Below are 15,773 nucleotides of genomic sequence, written 5' to 3'. Positions count from 1 at the left end.
GCAAGTCACTTTACATCTTGGGCCTCGGTTTCCTCATCTACAAAATGGGTCTAATAGTTCCTGCCCTTCCTGACCTGCCATTCCCTTCCCTTAGAATCTAATGAGATAGTAGATTTGAAAGCATTTCTCCTCACTGGTATCTTGGCTGTTTCTCTGCTTAAAATCCTCCAGAGTTCACTGTTGCCTCCCTAGTCAAGCTCCAGTTCCTTTTGTCTGGCATTCAAGGAACTCCACCAGGTGCCTTCTCCCAACTTTCCACCCTTACCTCATACTACTTTCCACCATTGACCCCATGCTCCAACCAAACTGGACTTCTCACTATTCTCTGTACATGCCCCAAAGTTCCATCTCTACCTCTTCCCTTCTTCAACATATCATGGAGTTTAAAGGGACCTGAGAAAACATGTAGTTCAACCTCATCACTTTATAGATGAAGAAATCAAGGACCAGAGAGGTGAAATGGAGGCTTTCCCCTCCCCCCTTCCCCACCCATTCTTTAAAGACTAGATCAAATGTGGCCTCTTCCAAGAAGTCTCTCCTTGATGCCCCAATCAGCAACGAATTTCTCCTCCTCACAAATCACAGAGTAATTCATTTGCACCTCTCTTTGGCATTTACTTCATTTCTTCAAAGACAGGAAGGATCTTCCTTTTTTCAAAAAATACTTTTATTGATGTTTTCCCCAAACCTGTATACCCCAATTGATTCCTGCTCCCCTTTCCAGAGATAGCACTTCCTTATAAAGAGGAATAAAAAATAAGGGGAAAAAAAACAATTGAACAAAACTAATCAACATGTGGGAAAAGTAGGACAGTATGTGAAGTTTTCCACATTCATAGTCTCCCACCTCTGAAAAAAAAAAAAAACAAACCAAGGACAGTTGCCTTCTCACAGCTCTTACTCGAGACCAAGCTTGGTTGTTATGGTTTCGAAGCATTTAATATCATTTGTCCTGTTGCTTTAATTCTTTCCTTTTACATTGTTATTAGTCATGCATATATTGTTTTCCTGGTTATGCTTATTTCACTGTACATCACTCAGCATAAGTTTTTCTAGGCTTCTCCATATTTATTTATCACATTCTTTTATCTATTTATCTATTTATCACATACTTTTTTTACATCATAGTAAAATTTCATTACATTCATGTACCATAACCCATTTAGCCATCCTTCAGTCAATGGTCATCTACTCTGTCTTCAGGTCTTTGTTTCTTCAAAAAGTACTGCCATAAATATCATCTGCCCTAGAGTAATTTTTTTGGTCGTTGTTCTGCCCCATACCCTGAGACTTTGAAGCCTTCCCAAATAGTCCATCTGTTTCTCTTCCAGGTGTATGTCACTTTTTCCTTTCTGTTATTACTCTCCTTAGGATATATGTCTAGCAGTGGAATCAATGGGTTAAGAGCTCTGGCCATTTTAATCACTTTCCTCAATAATTCTAAATTGCTTTCCAGAATGGTCCCCTTCCCGGATGGATCCCAAGGAGACAGACAGATAAGGCAAAAGACAGAATTTTAAAATCATATCTAGTGACTTGGTTTGGCTTGGAATTTGGCATGGTAGTACTGGGAAGGAACAGAGAATCCAGCAGGTCCTTGCTGAGGGGCAGAAACCCAATCAACACATCCTTCAGTTTGGCCAACTCCTCTAAGAAGAGGAGAGATCTTTGCCGATGCAGCTCAGAAGTTGAGTCCATTTAGTTTTTTTTTTCCCCACAACCCCATATTTTTGGGGGGAAGAAACTCCCTTCCTTTCTCCTCTCTTCTTATCCTTTCTTTTATTCTCCTATCACTTCTGCCAGAGTACCTCCCCCAAACCCACCAGCTTCTCCAAAGCCTGCTTCTTCTCCTTCTAGGTTTTTTCCACCTTCCTGACTTCCTCTCTCCTCTAACATTCTCCATGGCCCTGCTTCCTCACCTCCTCCCTCTGAACTCCCCAGAGTCATATTTTTTTTTGTTGTTCCATCCCATACCCTGAGACTGAAGCCTTCCCAAATATTCCATCTGTTTCTCATCCATGAATCTGCCTGACAACATCCCTCACCAACCCCCCACCAACTCACCACCTCGCCCAAATCTCCCAGAACTGCTCCCAGATCTCTCTAGTCTGCCATTAGTCTCTATACCAGTTCCTGGGCTCTGCTGCCCTCTTCTCCACCTCTCCCCTTCTTCCTGCTTTCTCCCTAACCTTCTGGAACTCAGGGCTGACAGGAATAGACAGAAGGCCATAGAAAAGTCCTTAGTGGAAAGAAGGAAGGGAAAGAGTGGTCTCAGAACATTTTCAAAACACTTTTCCACCTCAGCACAAAATTCTTCTCTTCCTAAGATTTCTAAACGTCTCCAAATGAAGAACAGCTGGATAACCTCTGCTCAGCTAGAACTCGAGGTCTGCTGGTGTCACTCAGAGCCTCCTTTGCTGCTTTGTAACTGGGTCTTCTAAGCCCACAAAAGTGGAAAGACCACAGCCCTTCACTGTCAGGAGATCAGAGTTTAAATTCTGGTACTGATTCTTAGGACCTTGGGGAAACTTTCGCTGTGCTAAGCTTCATTTTCTCATTTGTAAAATTCCGATGATAATATTTATGCCATCTGTTTTGCAGTGGTGTTGAGAGAAAGCATTTTGGAGACCTCTGAGCTCACAAAGAACTCTGCCAGAGAAGCATTTTCAATAGAAGTTTACAATAGAAATATGAGCTATTATTAAGGAAAGCAAAATGTAAGCTTCTTGAGGGAAGGTACCATGCCATTAAAAAAAAAAATCTTTGTATCCCTATTGCCTAGCATAATGCTTTGCACACAGTAGGTGTCTAATAAATGTCTATTGAATTGAATTAAATGGGAATACTCTCATGATCATTTCTCTTCTCTTGGGATGAAGGCTTTCTAGCGAACAAGTGTATTCTCTCTCACTCTTTCCTGTCTCGCCTGCCCATGCAGATTCTTCTCCATTGTCCTTTACTTTTAGGAAAAAAGTCATGGGACAGCTAGGTGGGGCTGCAGATAAAGCACCAGCCCTGGAGTCAGGAGTGTTTCCTTCAATCCAGGCTCAGACAGCTAGTCCACACTAGCTGTGTGACCCTGAGCAAATCACAATCCCAAGTGCCTCAAAAAAAAAAATCTTTGTCACCATCTTTTGTTGTTATATCACCTACATTTCCCAATATATCTATCCCTCATGCTTCCCTTCCCAGAGAGTCATCCCTTTATAACAGAGGAAAAAAATATAGTTTAGCAAAATCTAACCAACCTATCTACCAATTCCAGTGTTATATATAGCACTCCACACCCATAGTCCCCCACCCTGAAAAGGGAGAGAGGCCCATTTTCATATCCCTTCTTAAAGGGCCAGCCTTAGTCATTGTAATTTCATACCATTCTATTCTTATTCTTTACTTTTTTAAATTTAAAAAAAAAACTTACTTTTTTATAAACTTAACTCCAACAAAAACAAACATTGAAACATATAAACAAAATAAAAGAGAAGATTATATATATATATATAATTTTAAATTTCTGTTGAAAGTTTAACAAGAATATGTTAACCAGCACAGAAATATAAATTTTCTTTTATTTCTTTTTCTCCTCATTTTCTGTATGTTTTCTGAATTTTGTTCCGATTATCATTAGCATAGTTGGAACCAGTGTATTCATTGTTCTTTTGCTTCTATTTTATTCACTCTGTCATTTTGAGCTCCTTAAGAAAAGGGGCTTGTTTTGTTTTTATTATTTTACCCCCAATGCTTAGAGAGGCAAACGTGGTATAGTATAGATTTGTCAAATACATGGCCCTTAATATTCCCAAACATGGCCCAAAGCAGATTAAAATGTAGTTAGTTCTTACCTGATTTTAATATGTTGATGTATCAATTTTAAAAATACGTGTAGTTTTCTAGGTCGATAGGTGGCCTGCAGGGACCTTTATGTATGGCTTAGTGACCCCATTTCTATTTGAGCTGGACAGCACTGGTATATAGATTAGAACTGCTGTCCTTGGAGTGAGAAAGACCAAAATTTAAGTTCTGCCTTTGGACACATACAAATATTATGTCATTTTATCCTCACAACAATACTTGAAAGAATTATTGTCCCCATTTTACAGATGAGAAAATCAAGGCAGACAGGAAATGAATGACTTGCCCAGGGTCTCACAAGTGTCTGATGCTAGATCTTTGAGCCCAAGTCTCCCTGTCTCCAGGCCCAGTGTTCCATCCTATGCCCATACCCTAGCTGGATGGCTATCATTCCATCACTTCAGCAAATTCAATTTGTTAAAAACAACATTATCTCCCAGGGGTGGCAAGGTGGCACAGTGAATAGAGCACTGGCCCTGGAGTCAGGAGGACCTGAGCTCAAATCCAGCCTCAGACACTTAATACTTACTAGACATATAACCTTGGGCAAGTAACTTAACCCCAATTGCCCTGCCTTCCCCCCTAAAAAAGCAAAAAAGAAAGAAAAAAGCAAAAAAAAAAATCATCCCCTTCAGGTTTACAGGATTTAGAGATGGGAAAGAATTTAGAAGTCAACCTAATTCAAACCCCTCATTTTACAGATGAAAAAGCAGAGGACCAAAGAGGTTGAGACTTAACCAAGATTTTTTTTGTTGTTCAATCATGTCTGACTCTACATGACCTCTTTTGGAGTTTTACTGGAAAGTACTGGAGTGATTTGCCATTTCTTTCTCCAGTTCATTTTATAGATATAGAACTGAGGCAAACAAAGACTTGCCCAGGGTCACACAGCTAGTAAGTGTCTGAGGCTGCATTTGAACTCAGGAAGATGAGGCTTCCTGACTTCAGACCTGGAACTCCATCCACTGCTCCACCTAGCTGCCCTTAACCAAGATACATGTAATCAATAAGACTTGTAACCAAGATACTTGTAATCAATAAGACATGTAACCAAGATACATGTAATCAACAGCAGAGCTAGGAATCAAACCCAGATACTTAAACCCCAACCCTGTGCTCTTCTGCCATGCAATATTGCCTTTGGCTATGCTAGGATTCAGTAGGGGGTGAAAATAGTTACCCCTCGAACTATAGGCCCCATGTACATCATGAAACCCTAGAATCTTAGAACCAGAATCAGATCTAGAGATCATTTCCTACAACCTCCTCGCTTACTTTACAGATAGAGAAACACATTCATAGAATCTAAGTGACTGGCCTGAGATCATGCAGGGAACTCCTAGTGATCTTACTTTGATACATATAAATATATATAAATAAATAATACATATAAATTACTGATCAATACAGCTACTCCTACCAATTATAATCCCCCTGAACAGAATCATTCAATTTGTAATTTGAAAGAGACCTCACCTGCCATCTGGTCCAACCCATGCATGAAAGGAATTCCAACTGTAACATTTTCATCCTCTCCATGCCTTTCCAAAGCCCTTCCACATGGGTTCTACCCAACCAGCCATTAGCCCTCTTCTTGTTCTTTTGATATCTCTGGGTACCAGGGTACCATTCAGTCTGTCCATTCATTGTCTGCCATTCTCTCTGCATGACCAACCCATTTCATTTGCCATTCATGAATATCTTTGACAATGACTTTCATGTGACTTTTGCACACAATTAATTTTTTATAATAATTCTTCAGACCACTTGCATTACCCCCTGCCTCTTTCTGTTGTTCTCTGAGTCAGCCAATATGTATTTATTAAATTTCCCTTATGTACCAGGCACTGTTCTGAGTGCTTAGGGATACAAAGAAAGGTGAAAGACAGTCCCTGCTCTCAAAGACCTCACAGGTTAATGGGGATAACAACATGAAAACAACTGTACAAACAAAATAAAAATAGAGTAAATTGGAGATAACCAACAGAACTGAATTACTTATAATTTCCATTTTTTCATTGATCTTAATTCCAGGTTTGCAGCTAGTCAGCGCCACTTGGAAAATATTGGTAACAGAAATATGGGCTTTGATGGTCTGGGATCATTTCAATGACAATGACAACAACAGTATAGTTTACCATTTTTGACCCATCTAGAACTCATCTTTCCATTACTCAGTTCTGGAACCAGTTCATTGTCCATCTATAACACCTAACCAAGATATCAATATTGATGGACTAATTCAGTGGGCTGTTCAGTTTCTGTCCTTTTTCTGGGCTGCATAAATTTTGCATTCACTTTTTTCTTTCTATCCACAATATGGCTCTTTAGAGCCATCTTTCTGCATTGCTGTGGGTAAATTTCACTGGTGAGATTTTATAGTCTTTCCAGATTAGATATGAGTACATTGCCATCTGTGAATCGTTTTTGAAGAACCTTATCACTGATAGGGAATCCTTGCTTTGTTAGATGTTGTGCAAAATATCCACCATGACATCAGTGAATACTTTAAATCCACCTGTTTTGTGCTTAAATATACTTTCTTAATTCAACCTATTTTATATTTCATCTAATGGGAATGTCTATTGCCTATAAGATGAAATACAAACCTCCTCTGTTGGTCATTTAAAGCCCTTCACAATCTGGCTCCCATCTTTCTTTTCAAGTTTATTTGCTAACCACCCTCCACATGTGATATTCTTAAAAAAAAAGACTTTTCAATTATTAATTTATTTATTTTTATTCTTTCTCTTATTACTCTACCTTTGCACAAGCTGTCCCTCGTGCCTGGAATGTGCACCCTGTCCACGTCTTCCTTGAATTCCTTCCGTCCTTCAAAGTTCAGCTCAAGCACAAATTCCTATATAAACCTTTCTTGATCCCTGCAGCTGCTGTTGGTACTTCCCTCCCTATTCCTTCACCCACCTCAAAATCACCACTTATCAGAATTAAGACTTGTAAGGACCCCAAACAATACCTGAAAAGAATCTCTACCGTAATGTATCCAGCTGTCCACCAGCTGCTGCTTGGAGACCTCCAATCCTCCAATGAGAGAGAACTCACTACCTGCTGAGGCAGCTCCTTCTACTTGGGGGGGGGTGTGCTCTAATGATTATTTACTTTTTATTTATTTTCCACATACTTAGTTTCCTGTGATATAATGTAACCTCCTTGAGAACAAGGACTGCTTCATTTTTATCTTTGTAATTCTAGCACAGTGCCTGACACATAGTAGGGACTTGATAAATGTTTGGTTGATTGATTGATGTCATTACATTGCTGGAAAAAAAAAAGCTATCTCTGTAATCACATCTGTCATATAGAGTTTCTCCTAATATTAATGTATACACAGGAGACACTTTGAAGAAAAGAGGCTGTATTGACCCACAGGGTCAAATGCTTTAAAAAAAAAAAAAGAATCAATGAACAATAAACACAGTGGACTTTTCTATTTCCTAGGCTTCTCCATCACTTGGGTAACTGTAAAGATGTTATCTCTTTGACAGTATCAGCTGCAAAAGCCTGCTTGTTTCATTCCCATGTTTTCACTGAAGATTCCTTCCATGTGTTCCTTAATTTATTATAGTGATGATAAATTAGATGTACAGATTGGTAGTTGCCTACATCTTCTTAATATTTTTTTTGAGAGAGGTTAATAATACATCCATGATCTTTTCCATTCTCCTGAACTCTTCTCTGCTTAAGATATATTAAAAACTGGTCTCTGGGTCTTTAAAATTATATCATCTCTGGCAGGGATTTCTTACATACATATTTGGTCAGGTTCATCCAGTCTTCCTGACTTCATCTTCTTAATCACCGTTGCCACTTCCTCATATAGTACATGCTTTATTGACATGGCAAATTAGAATAGATCACTTTGAAAATGTCAACAAATCTCTTCCATTTTGTATTTATTCATTGTTCTCTTCCTAACTCATCTACAAATGCTCTCTTGGAAGGATCAAGCTGTATTGGATTTCATACCAAGAGCCTCTGCTCACTCTTTGCCTCATCCATTGCTTCTCCTTGTTTGGGAGGACAACACTTCTTATAGTTTTCCATTCTCCCTCTTTATAATATTTCTTGAGTGAACTTGTACTTAGATGGACTGTTGTAACTCACCAATGTCAAGGATATTAAATGTTTATCAGCCAAAGCAATTTCTGCGTTCTTTTGTCTACCTTGTTATGGGAACTGCTTTGCACCGGTTAAACATTTCTAAGTAATAGTGATAGAGTCAACGTCTTTATAACAGCTATATTCTTGCAACTAAGAATAAGTAAGGGACAAAAGTGACCGTACACATTGTTTTCTCATTTTTACTTTTTTTTTCCTCATGAGCTTTTGCTTTTCCTTCTAAGTTATATGTCTGTACACGAAAAGCTGATTTTTCAATGATATATGTCTATAATCAGTCATTTGTTGTCAAGTCAATAGTAATCAAACAATAGATATTGACACATGGTGTATGTTTGGAACTGCCCAGTATAGTAGAAATAGTACAGAATTTGAAGTAAACATTCCTGGATTCAAGTCCCACTTCTGCTCTTTTGTAACTGTGATGTTGGGCAAATCATTTAACTTCTCTGAAATGGAGGGAAGTTAAACCAGAAGATCCCTGAAATCCCTACTAATCTTCAAGTCTTATGTCTTTCCTTTGACCTATGAGACAAGAGAAATAAAATACATAATCCCTTAGAGTCTAAGTGAACAGGCAATGCACTCATGAAAGAATTTCAGAACACTACAGGGCAGAATACAATTTAAATATTTAACTTGGGAGCATTGATGTTTTTCATTCGTTTCAGTCATGTTCAGCTCTTCATGACCCCATTTGGGGTTTTCTTGGCAAAGATCCTGGAGTAGTTTGCCATTTCCCCCTCCAGTTCATTTTACAGATGAGGAAACTGAGGTAAACAGGGTTGAGTGACTTACCCAGGGTCACACAGCTAATAAGTGTCTGAGGTCAGATTTAGAACTCAAGTCTTTCTGACTCTGGGTTCTGCACTCTATCCACTGTGCCATCTAGCTGCCCAAACTTGAGGGTAGGTACAGACAGTGAATGCTTTGAGAGATCATGGGCTGGATTGGTCAGGGAACACAATGGAGAAAGTAGAGCTGAAATACAGCCTTGAAAGTTAAATAGGTTTGGGATACACAGAGAGGAGGAGAAATGTCCTTCTAGGTGGAGGAATAAATAAGAAATGCAATGAGAAGCAAGGAGTTCATGTATGGCACTAGTGAGAAATGACGCCATAAATGTGTGTTGGGGCAAAGGCCTCAACACCCGGTTGAGACGTCTGTGATTTGAACCTCTAGGAAATGGGGAGCCATTAAAGGTACTTGAACGAGGAAGGGATGCCAAGGCTAATGTTGCCAAAAGAGGGCAATGAAAGCTGAAGCCAGTAAGAAAGGGAATATATAGTATGGGTCTTCTTTGAAGTCAGCATGGGGCTGTGAAGTCTGTGCTGAGGAACCTTCCCCTTACCCAGAGAGCCAACAGTTCTTAGAATTAAATAGGACCTTCAAATATTGTAGGAAAGGAAACAAAGGCCCAGAGTGTGGTAATGACTTGTCAAAGTCACAAAGCAAGTTAGTAGAAGAGACAGGTCTCTGGATCTCAGCCCAACTGAAAACTTCAGCATTCCTTGGGACTACTAGCTTTTATAGGAGACACAGATATTGACTCGATTCATCTCAAGAGCTGGATGTGTCCTGAATGTCTCCCACTCATCCGTCTCAAAGTCCTCTCTGGTCTCAAACCCAACACCCTGCGGTACCTAGGTTCCTGGTCCTGTGCCCCCAAACCTTCTTCTACTTTCTGATGCTTCACGATCCAGCATCTACTTTCTCTTTTCAGCTCCCTCTCCCCTTCTACCATACTTATTCTCTGTTCTCCCACTCTTGGAAAGGTTTACTTATACAGGAAAATCATAACAACCAATTTTATGCAGATAGGGTGACTGCTAGCAAAATTGTTCAGTGCAGATAATTTCTTTTTCTCTGTTTCTGTTCTCCAGAGTATTTAGTCCATGAGAATTAAATGCTCAGCGTCCATGTTCACATTCCCCTTCTCTACCCCCCAAGTCCTGAAACTTAATTTCGCCGCAGTAGCCCCTGGGAGGACAGGACCCTTGCCATTTGCTACAGATGAGAGAAGCCAAAGCAGAGACTTGCCTTCTGCCCTACTACACTTGACTTTGACCTAGCAGCCTTTTCCCCTCAGCACACACTGTGTGGGGATAGATCTGGCTTTACTTAGAGGCTTAGTGGCCATTTGTTCTCATGGTGTATAGGAAGGACAGAGTGAATAATGAAACAGCTCCCAAGCTTCATAAATATAACCTCCTCTAGCTAATTTCTTTTTTTTTTAATTTTTTGGTCTTTATTAATTTGTTTACTTTTAGTTTACAAGATTCAGTTCCACAATTCCTTGAGTTTCAAATTTTCTCTCCCTTCCTCCCCTCCCCCAATCATCTAGCTAATTTCATGGGGCTTCCTCCTGGCCTAAGATCTCATAGTGCCTGGATTTAATCTTAAACCGCTGGGGTCCACCTAATGTGGCATATCCTTTATAGTCAGATCTAGAAGATTTTACAGAGACACTCCATTCCTTTTCAGGGATCTCCCCATTCAGGCTGTGTCCAAGAAAATCATGCTAGATAATAGTAACTTCTGGCCTTCCTTACTAGACTTCACAGCTGGCCAGGTGACTGGCTCCTGATGGCAGACACTTCTCCTGGGAGGAACCAGGTGTCCTCAGTTTGCCCAGCTCAAGGTTTTCTTAATGAATCAACTCAGGAAAAGGATGGTTTTCTAATATCTAACACTCAAATCTTTAAAAACACTCTATGTCTGTCTCTCCTTGACCTCTACTTTATCTGTCTCCTTTTTGTTTTCTTTCTACTGCTTTATATGTTTCTTTTCTTTGGCTCTTTCTCTCCTCCTTTCTGTCTGTCCTCTGTCTCCCCTCTTTTCTCTCTTCTCACTTTCCCCCTTTCTCCTTTCTTTCCTTTCTCCAGACAGTAGAATAATTGATAAATAAGTACCCAGAATTCATATCCACCCTTCCTTCACACTCCAAACTCTCAAATTTTGGTAAGTCCTAGAAGGAGAGGACCTTTGCCTTTTGGTGCAGTTGATGGAGTTCAAAAGCAGATGCCTGCTCCTTTGCCCCTGCTAAGCCTTTCAGCCTTTTCTGCAGACTGTCTTAGCCCAAACAGTGAATGGGGATGTGGCTGACCTTGCATGGCCAGTGAGAGAGCAGAAGCTCATGTGATGGATGTGAAGAACTCTGGCAAAGGCCTTTCTGTCTTATAATCTCACGCCTGTGTGAATATCATGCACTGCCTGAAATACCAGCACTAGAGAGTGATTTGTTTGGGTCAATCGTTGCTTTCTCCAAACTCTTCTTTAAAACCGTAGATGATACCCAAGACAAAGAATGAATTAAAATCACAGACTTTCAGAGGGAGAAGGCCCTGGGAAGTTCCTGGTCTTACATTGGGATAAGAATCCCCTCTACCAGTGGCCATCCAACCTATCACCCAATGACTTTAAGTCCTTTACCTCCCCAAGAGCCCATTTCACTTCTGAACAGGAAGTTTTTCCTTCAGCTGAGCCTAAATCTGTGTCTCTGAAACTTCAGCCCAGTGTTCCAAATTCTTTTCTCTGGGACCAAGTAGAATAAACCTAACCCTCTTTCATATGGCAACCTTTCAAAGACTTGGATACAGCTATCATGTCTCCTTCAAGCCTTCTCTTCTCCAAGGCAAACATCACCCCTTCCTCCAGATGATCCTTTATCTTAAGGTCTTTCCACCATCCTGGTCTTGGTATGAATTAGTTGTCCATGATTTTTTCTTTTTGGACAGCCATGGCCTTTCTGAAATCCTGCAAGTGTGGAGGAGAAGGGAGGGTTGAAAGAGAGATAGTGCTGTGCTATGAAAAGAGCTCCTGAAAGGAAGAAAACCTTCTGGGAAGGGGAGGTGGAAGAATGTTGAAAACAATGTTGGAGCTGGGAGAGCTTGGAGATCATCTAGTCTCACCCTTTCATTTGGTGGGGGAAGAGCATGAGCAAAGCAGGAATGACCCTGGTGTGCGTGATTGGGACAGTGAAGAGACCCACCTGGCTGGGGCTCAACAGGGAGGATCCAGAGGCTCCCTTAGTTTATAGCTGAGGATATTCAGGCCTGGAGAGATGAAAGGAATTGCCCAGCATTGCATGGGTCAGTTACTGGAAGAGACAGAGCTGAGACCAGGATTTCCTGACTCCCAGGCTCCAGTCCTTTCACAACATCAGTGTCAAGATACCTCTGGGAAACTTGGTTTATTTCACAATTTTGTGAAGGGGGAGTCTTGCTCCTAGAGATCTGACATGAGTAATATTACCCAGTGCACCAGGGTGAGGGGCAGAGAGGGACCAGCTATTGGATGTGGAGAGAGAAGGAAGGAACATTACCAGGATAAACCTGAAAAACTTGTGTATGTGTGTGTGAATGTAAGTATATGTATATATGTGTTGTATACGTGTATATATATATGTCTATGTGTATATGTGTGTTTAAATGTGTGTATGTATATTGCATTATACAAATGTGTATATGTATGTATAGTGTGATAATATGTTTAACTGTAGAGTATGTATTATATAAGTGCATATGTGTGTATGTGTTATACACATGTGTGTATGTATATTGTTATATATATATGTTATACCAATGTATATATGTATGTGTATTGCAATGTGTTTACATCTGTAATGTATGCATTATGTAAGTATGTGTATATGTGTGTATATATTTAGTGTCCACATACATGTGTGGTAGCTTTACGTGTAATATGGAGTCATGTGCAACTGGAGGATGAAAAATCAGAAAAACAAACAGTAAGACTGTGTTTTGTATTCCTGCTGTTAGATCAAAATCTCAGGTAGTTCTACTCAAAACTAAGCTGTGTAGGTAATGATGAAAACAGGTGAGACCTTTGCCATCCGAGTGCTTCTTCAGAGCATTTGAATCTTCAGCCTCAGAAGCATCCCTTTCCACTCCAGAGGAGTTTAGTGACTTGCCTAAAGTCATGCCTGCAGGAAGGGGCACAGCTGAGATGCTGTGATTGCCTTTTCAGCATTTTGTTGTTTGGTTTTTCCCCACCGAACAACACTGCCACAGACCCTCCAAACTGCAAGATCTCAGAAGTCTAATCCATCTCCCCCCAATTGTAGTAATCCCTCTACAATGTCCTTGACTGATGGCCATCCATTCTTTGTGTGAGCACCCACAGTGATGGGGAACTCATTACTTTATGAGGGAGCCCATTCTTTTCTTGGGTAGCTTAAATTGTCAGTAAGTTTGTCCTTATTTGAAGTCTGCTTCTCTTTACCTTCTACCCACTCATTAGTCAGTCTAGTGATTCCTCCCAGAATTATAAGGCCTCCTCGATTCAGCAACCTTTCAGATTTTTGAAGACATCTATTCTCTCCCCCTAAGTCTAGGCTAAGTATCTCTCTTCATTCAGTTCTTCCCTGTGATGTTCTTTCCATGTTGCTCCACCATCCTGGATACTTTCCAGCTAGTCAGTATCCCAGTTAAAATATGGTGGTTCCCAGAACTAGCCCCCAGATGGGATCTAACCAGGACTGAGCGCCTGGCATGGTTTCCACATCATTGCCTATTCACTATACTTCTGTTACTTTGGCATAAGATAAAATTATCTTTTGGGGCTGCCACATCACACTGAAGAGCTTGAGGTCAATCTAAGCTCTCTGGCCCTTTGCACATGCATTTAAGTGAGGCCTCACTGTCCTGTAATTATGCAATTCATTTGTTGTTTTGTTGTTTTTCTTAACCTCAGTTACCTTAGCATGATTGTCTGGCTCATTGACTGACCAACAAAGTAAGAAGCATGACAAAACAAATGTTGGAAATCACCATGTGTATGGGTCCAGATTGCATATCGTACTCCACTGGCTCTTAGTCTTCCCAAAGATCCAATATGTGGCCAGTTACTGTCCCCAGAAAGCCCTCTGTCACAATTACAATTAGAAATGAGTGCAGAAATAAAAAAACATCGAGTCTGAAAGATAGGAATTTAGGAAGTCTATTAGTTGAATTTGGACTTGAATGTGAATTCCTTGTACAATATCCCCAACAGATGGTCTTTGGCCCTTGTTTGAAGAGCTCCATTGAGAGGAAAATCTAATCCTCTCTTTCAGGAATACTGAGCGAAAGAAGGAGAAAGGGAAGCTGATAACTGGAAGGGGAGGTGCTAGTGACGATGGTGGAAACAGTAATTTCATTGTGGCCAGATGGATTCCATTCTTCCTCTTGTTTCTTTCCTATTCCTCTAGGCTCGCCCCAAAGGTGAGGGTCTGACCCCGTACCAGGGCAAGAAGCGTTGTTTTGGAGAATACAAGTGCCCCAAGTGCAAGAGAAAATGGATGAGTGGGAACTCTTGGGCCAACATGGGACAAGAATGTATCAAGTGCCACATCAATGTGTATCCTCACAAGCAGGTAAGAGGGGACAGAGTGAGGAAAAGAGTAAGGGCTAGCTTCTTGACTTATTAGGGAACCTAGGGCAACCTCTTTGCTTTCCCTGGTGATCAGTGATTTCCCAGAGATTCCCCATGCCACTGACTTGTCAGGGCACAATGAACATGGAAGTAGATAACAAAAGTCGAACTCCTACAAAATCCCAAGAGATGATGTTTAAGCTATTGCATGAATTAGAGTAGAAGGGTGCTATATAAAAAAAGCTATATGGGGGCAGCTAGGTGGCACAGTAAATAGAGCACTGGCCCTAGAGTCAGGAGGACCTGAGTTCAAATCTGACCACAGACATGTAACACTTACTAGCTGTGTGACCTTAGGCAAGTCACAACTCCAATTGCTTTGCCTTCCCCCCTCCAAACACACACACGCACACACACACACAAAAGAAGCTGTACACATTCAAAATAATACCTGAATTTGGGGACTGGAATTTAAGATGCTGCATGAATGTAAGGGGCATCCCATGTGAACTTGGCAAGGCACTATGTGAAGAACAATAGAAGAGCATCTGTTAAATCAGCAGTCCTGCAACCACAAGCATTTTATTTAGTATCTTTGAAATTCTGGTCGTTCGTGTGTAAAATGACGACAATACTTATACTGCCTCTCTTACAAGAACTTACAAGAACCTCTCTTTATAAACTCTAAATATAGGACTAGGGACTCTAAATGCATAATTGTGAACTCTAAATATGAGCTTCTTAATGTGAGCTATTGAGTTACTGTATGAATTCAAGCGTCCAGGTGGCTACTTTGTTTTATTGGACCAATGATTTTATTGATGCACAGAAGTCTTGTTGGGGGAATGTCTTCCCCCGGTGTAGACTGGCACTTACTCTGCATCTTGTGGGGCACTGAGAGGTCGTATGATTTGCCCAGTCTCACACGAGCAGGATGTAACCAAAGCAAGGCCTGAGCTCATGTGCTTCTAAAACCTAAGCTTACACTTTGATCCACCAGACTACATTGTGTCACCAATTCTTCTTAGAGTAGAATATGACAGCAACAGAGGTACAGATCATATAGACTGTTTTAGGTATAAGTCCCACTAATGACTGTGCTTGGACAGGCTAGGTAAGAGGATGGGGTGCTCTGAAAAAAAAAAAGATAATAGGAGATAATAGGGACTTGAATCTTGTCTCCTCCTGCCATCTGACCCTAGGCTATCTCCAGTGAGAGGGGGGGTGTGTGTCTGTGTGTGTGTGTGTGTTTAAGGGAGGTTTAAGGTAAAGGTAGATTGTTACACCCCCAGTCCAGGAAGGAGGTTAGATACTTGCTGAAACTGGGAACCAAAAATAGTGTAGAATTTGAATAGTTTAGTAGAAACGGTGATCTAAGCACTTTCCACATGAGATTCAGATGCCTG

The 15,773-nt window shown here is 40.7% G+C and overlaps 1 protein-coding gene across 3 annotated transcripts in view; it reads left to right on the top strand.

Annotated features, from left to right (window-relative positions):
- ZCCHC24 (zinc finger CCHC-type containing 24) overlaps window positions 1–15,773 on the top strand; it is a 168,899-nt gene that overhangs the window by 96,566 nt on the left and 56,560 nt on the right. For all 3 annotated transcript variants that reach the window (XR_011164480.1, XM_069068349.1, XM_069068348.1), the window contains exon 3: window positions 14,204–14,368. Coding sequence is in view for 2 of the 3 variants with exons in the window: in XM_069068349.1 (XP_068924450.1) it covers window positions 14,204–14,368 (165 nt within the window). In the remaining variant the exon portion in view is untranslated. The remainder of the gene's footprint in view (window positions 1–14,203; window positions 14,369–15,773) is intronic.

Source organism: Petaurus breviceps, unplaced genomic scaffold (genome assembly GCF_028583685.1).
Source record: "Petaurus breviceps papuanus isolate PSGF00001 unplaced genomic scaffold, PetGlider_PUasm1.0 90762, whole genome shotgun sequence".
Classification (NCBI taxonomy): Eukaryota; Metazoa; Chordata; class Mammalia; order Diprotodontia; family Petauridae; genus Petaurus; species Petaurus breviceps.
Note: the sequence above shows the minus strand (reverse complement) of the source record. Positions and strands in the feature narration are given on the sequence as shown.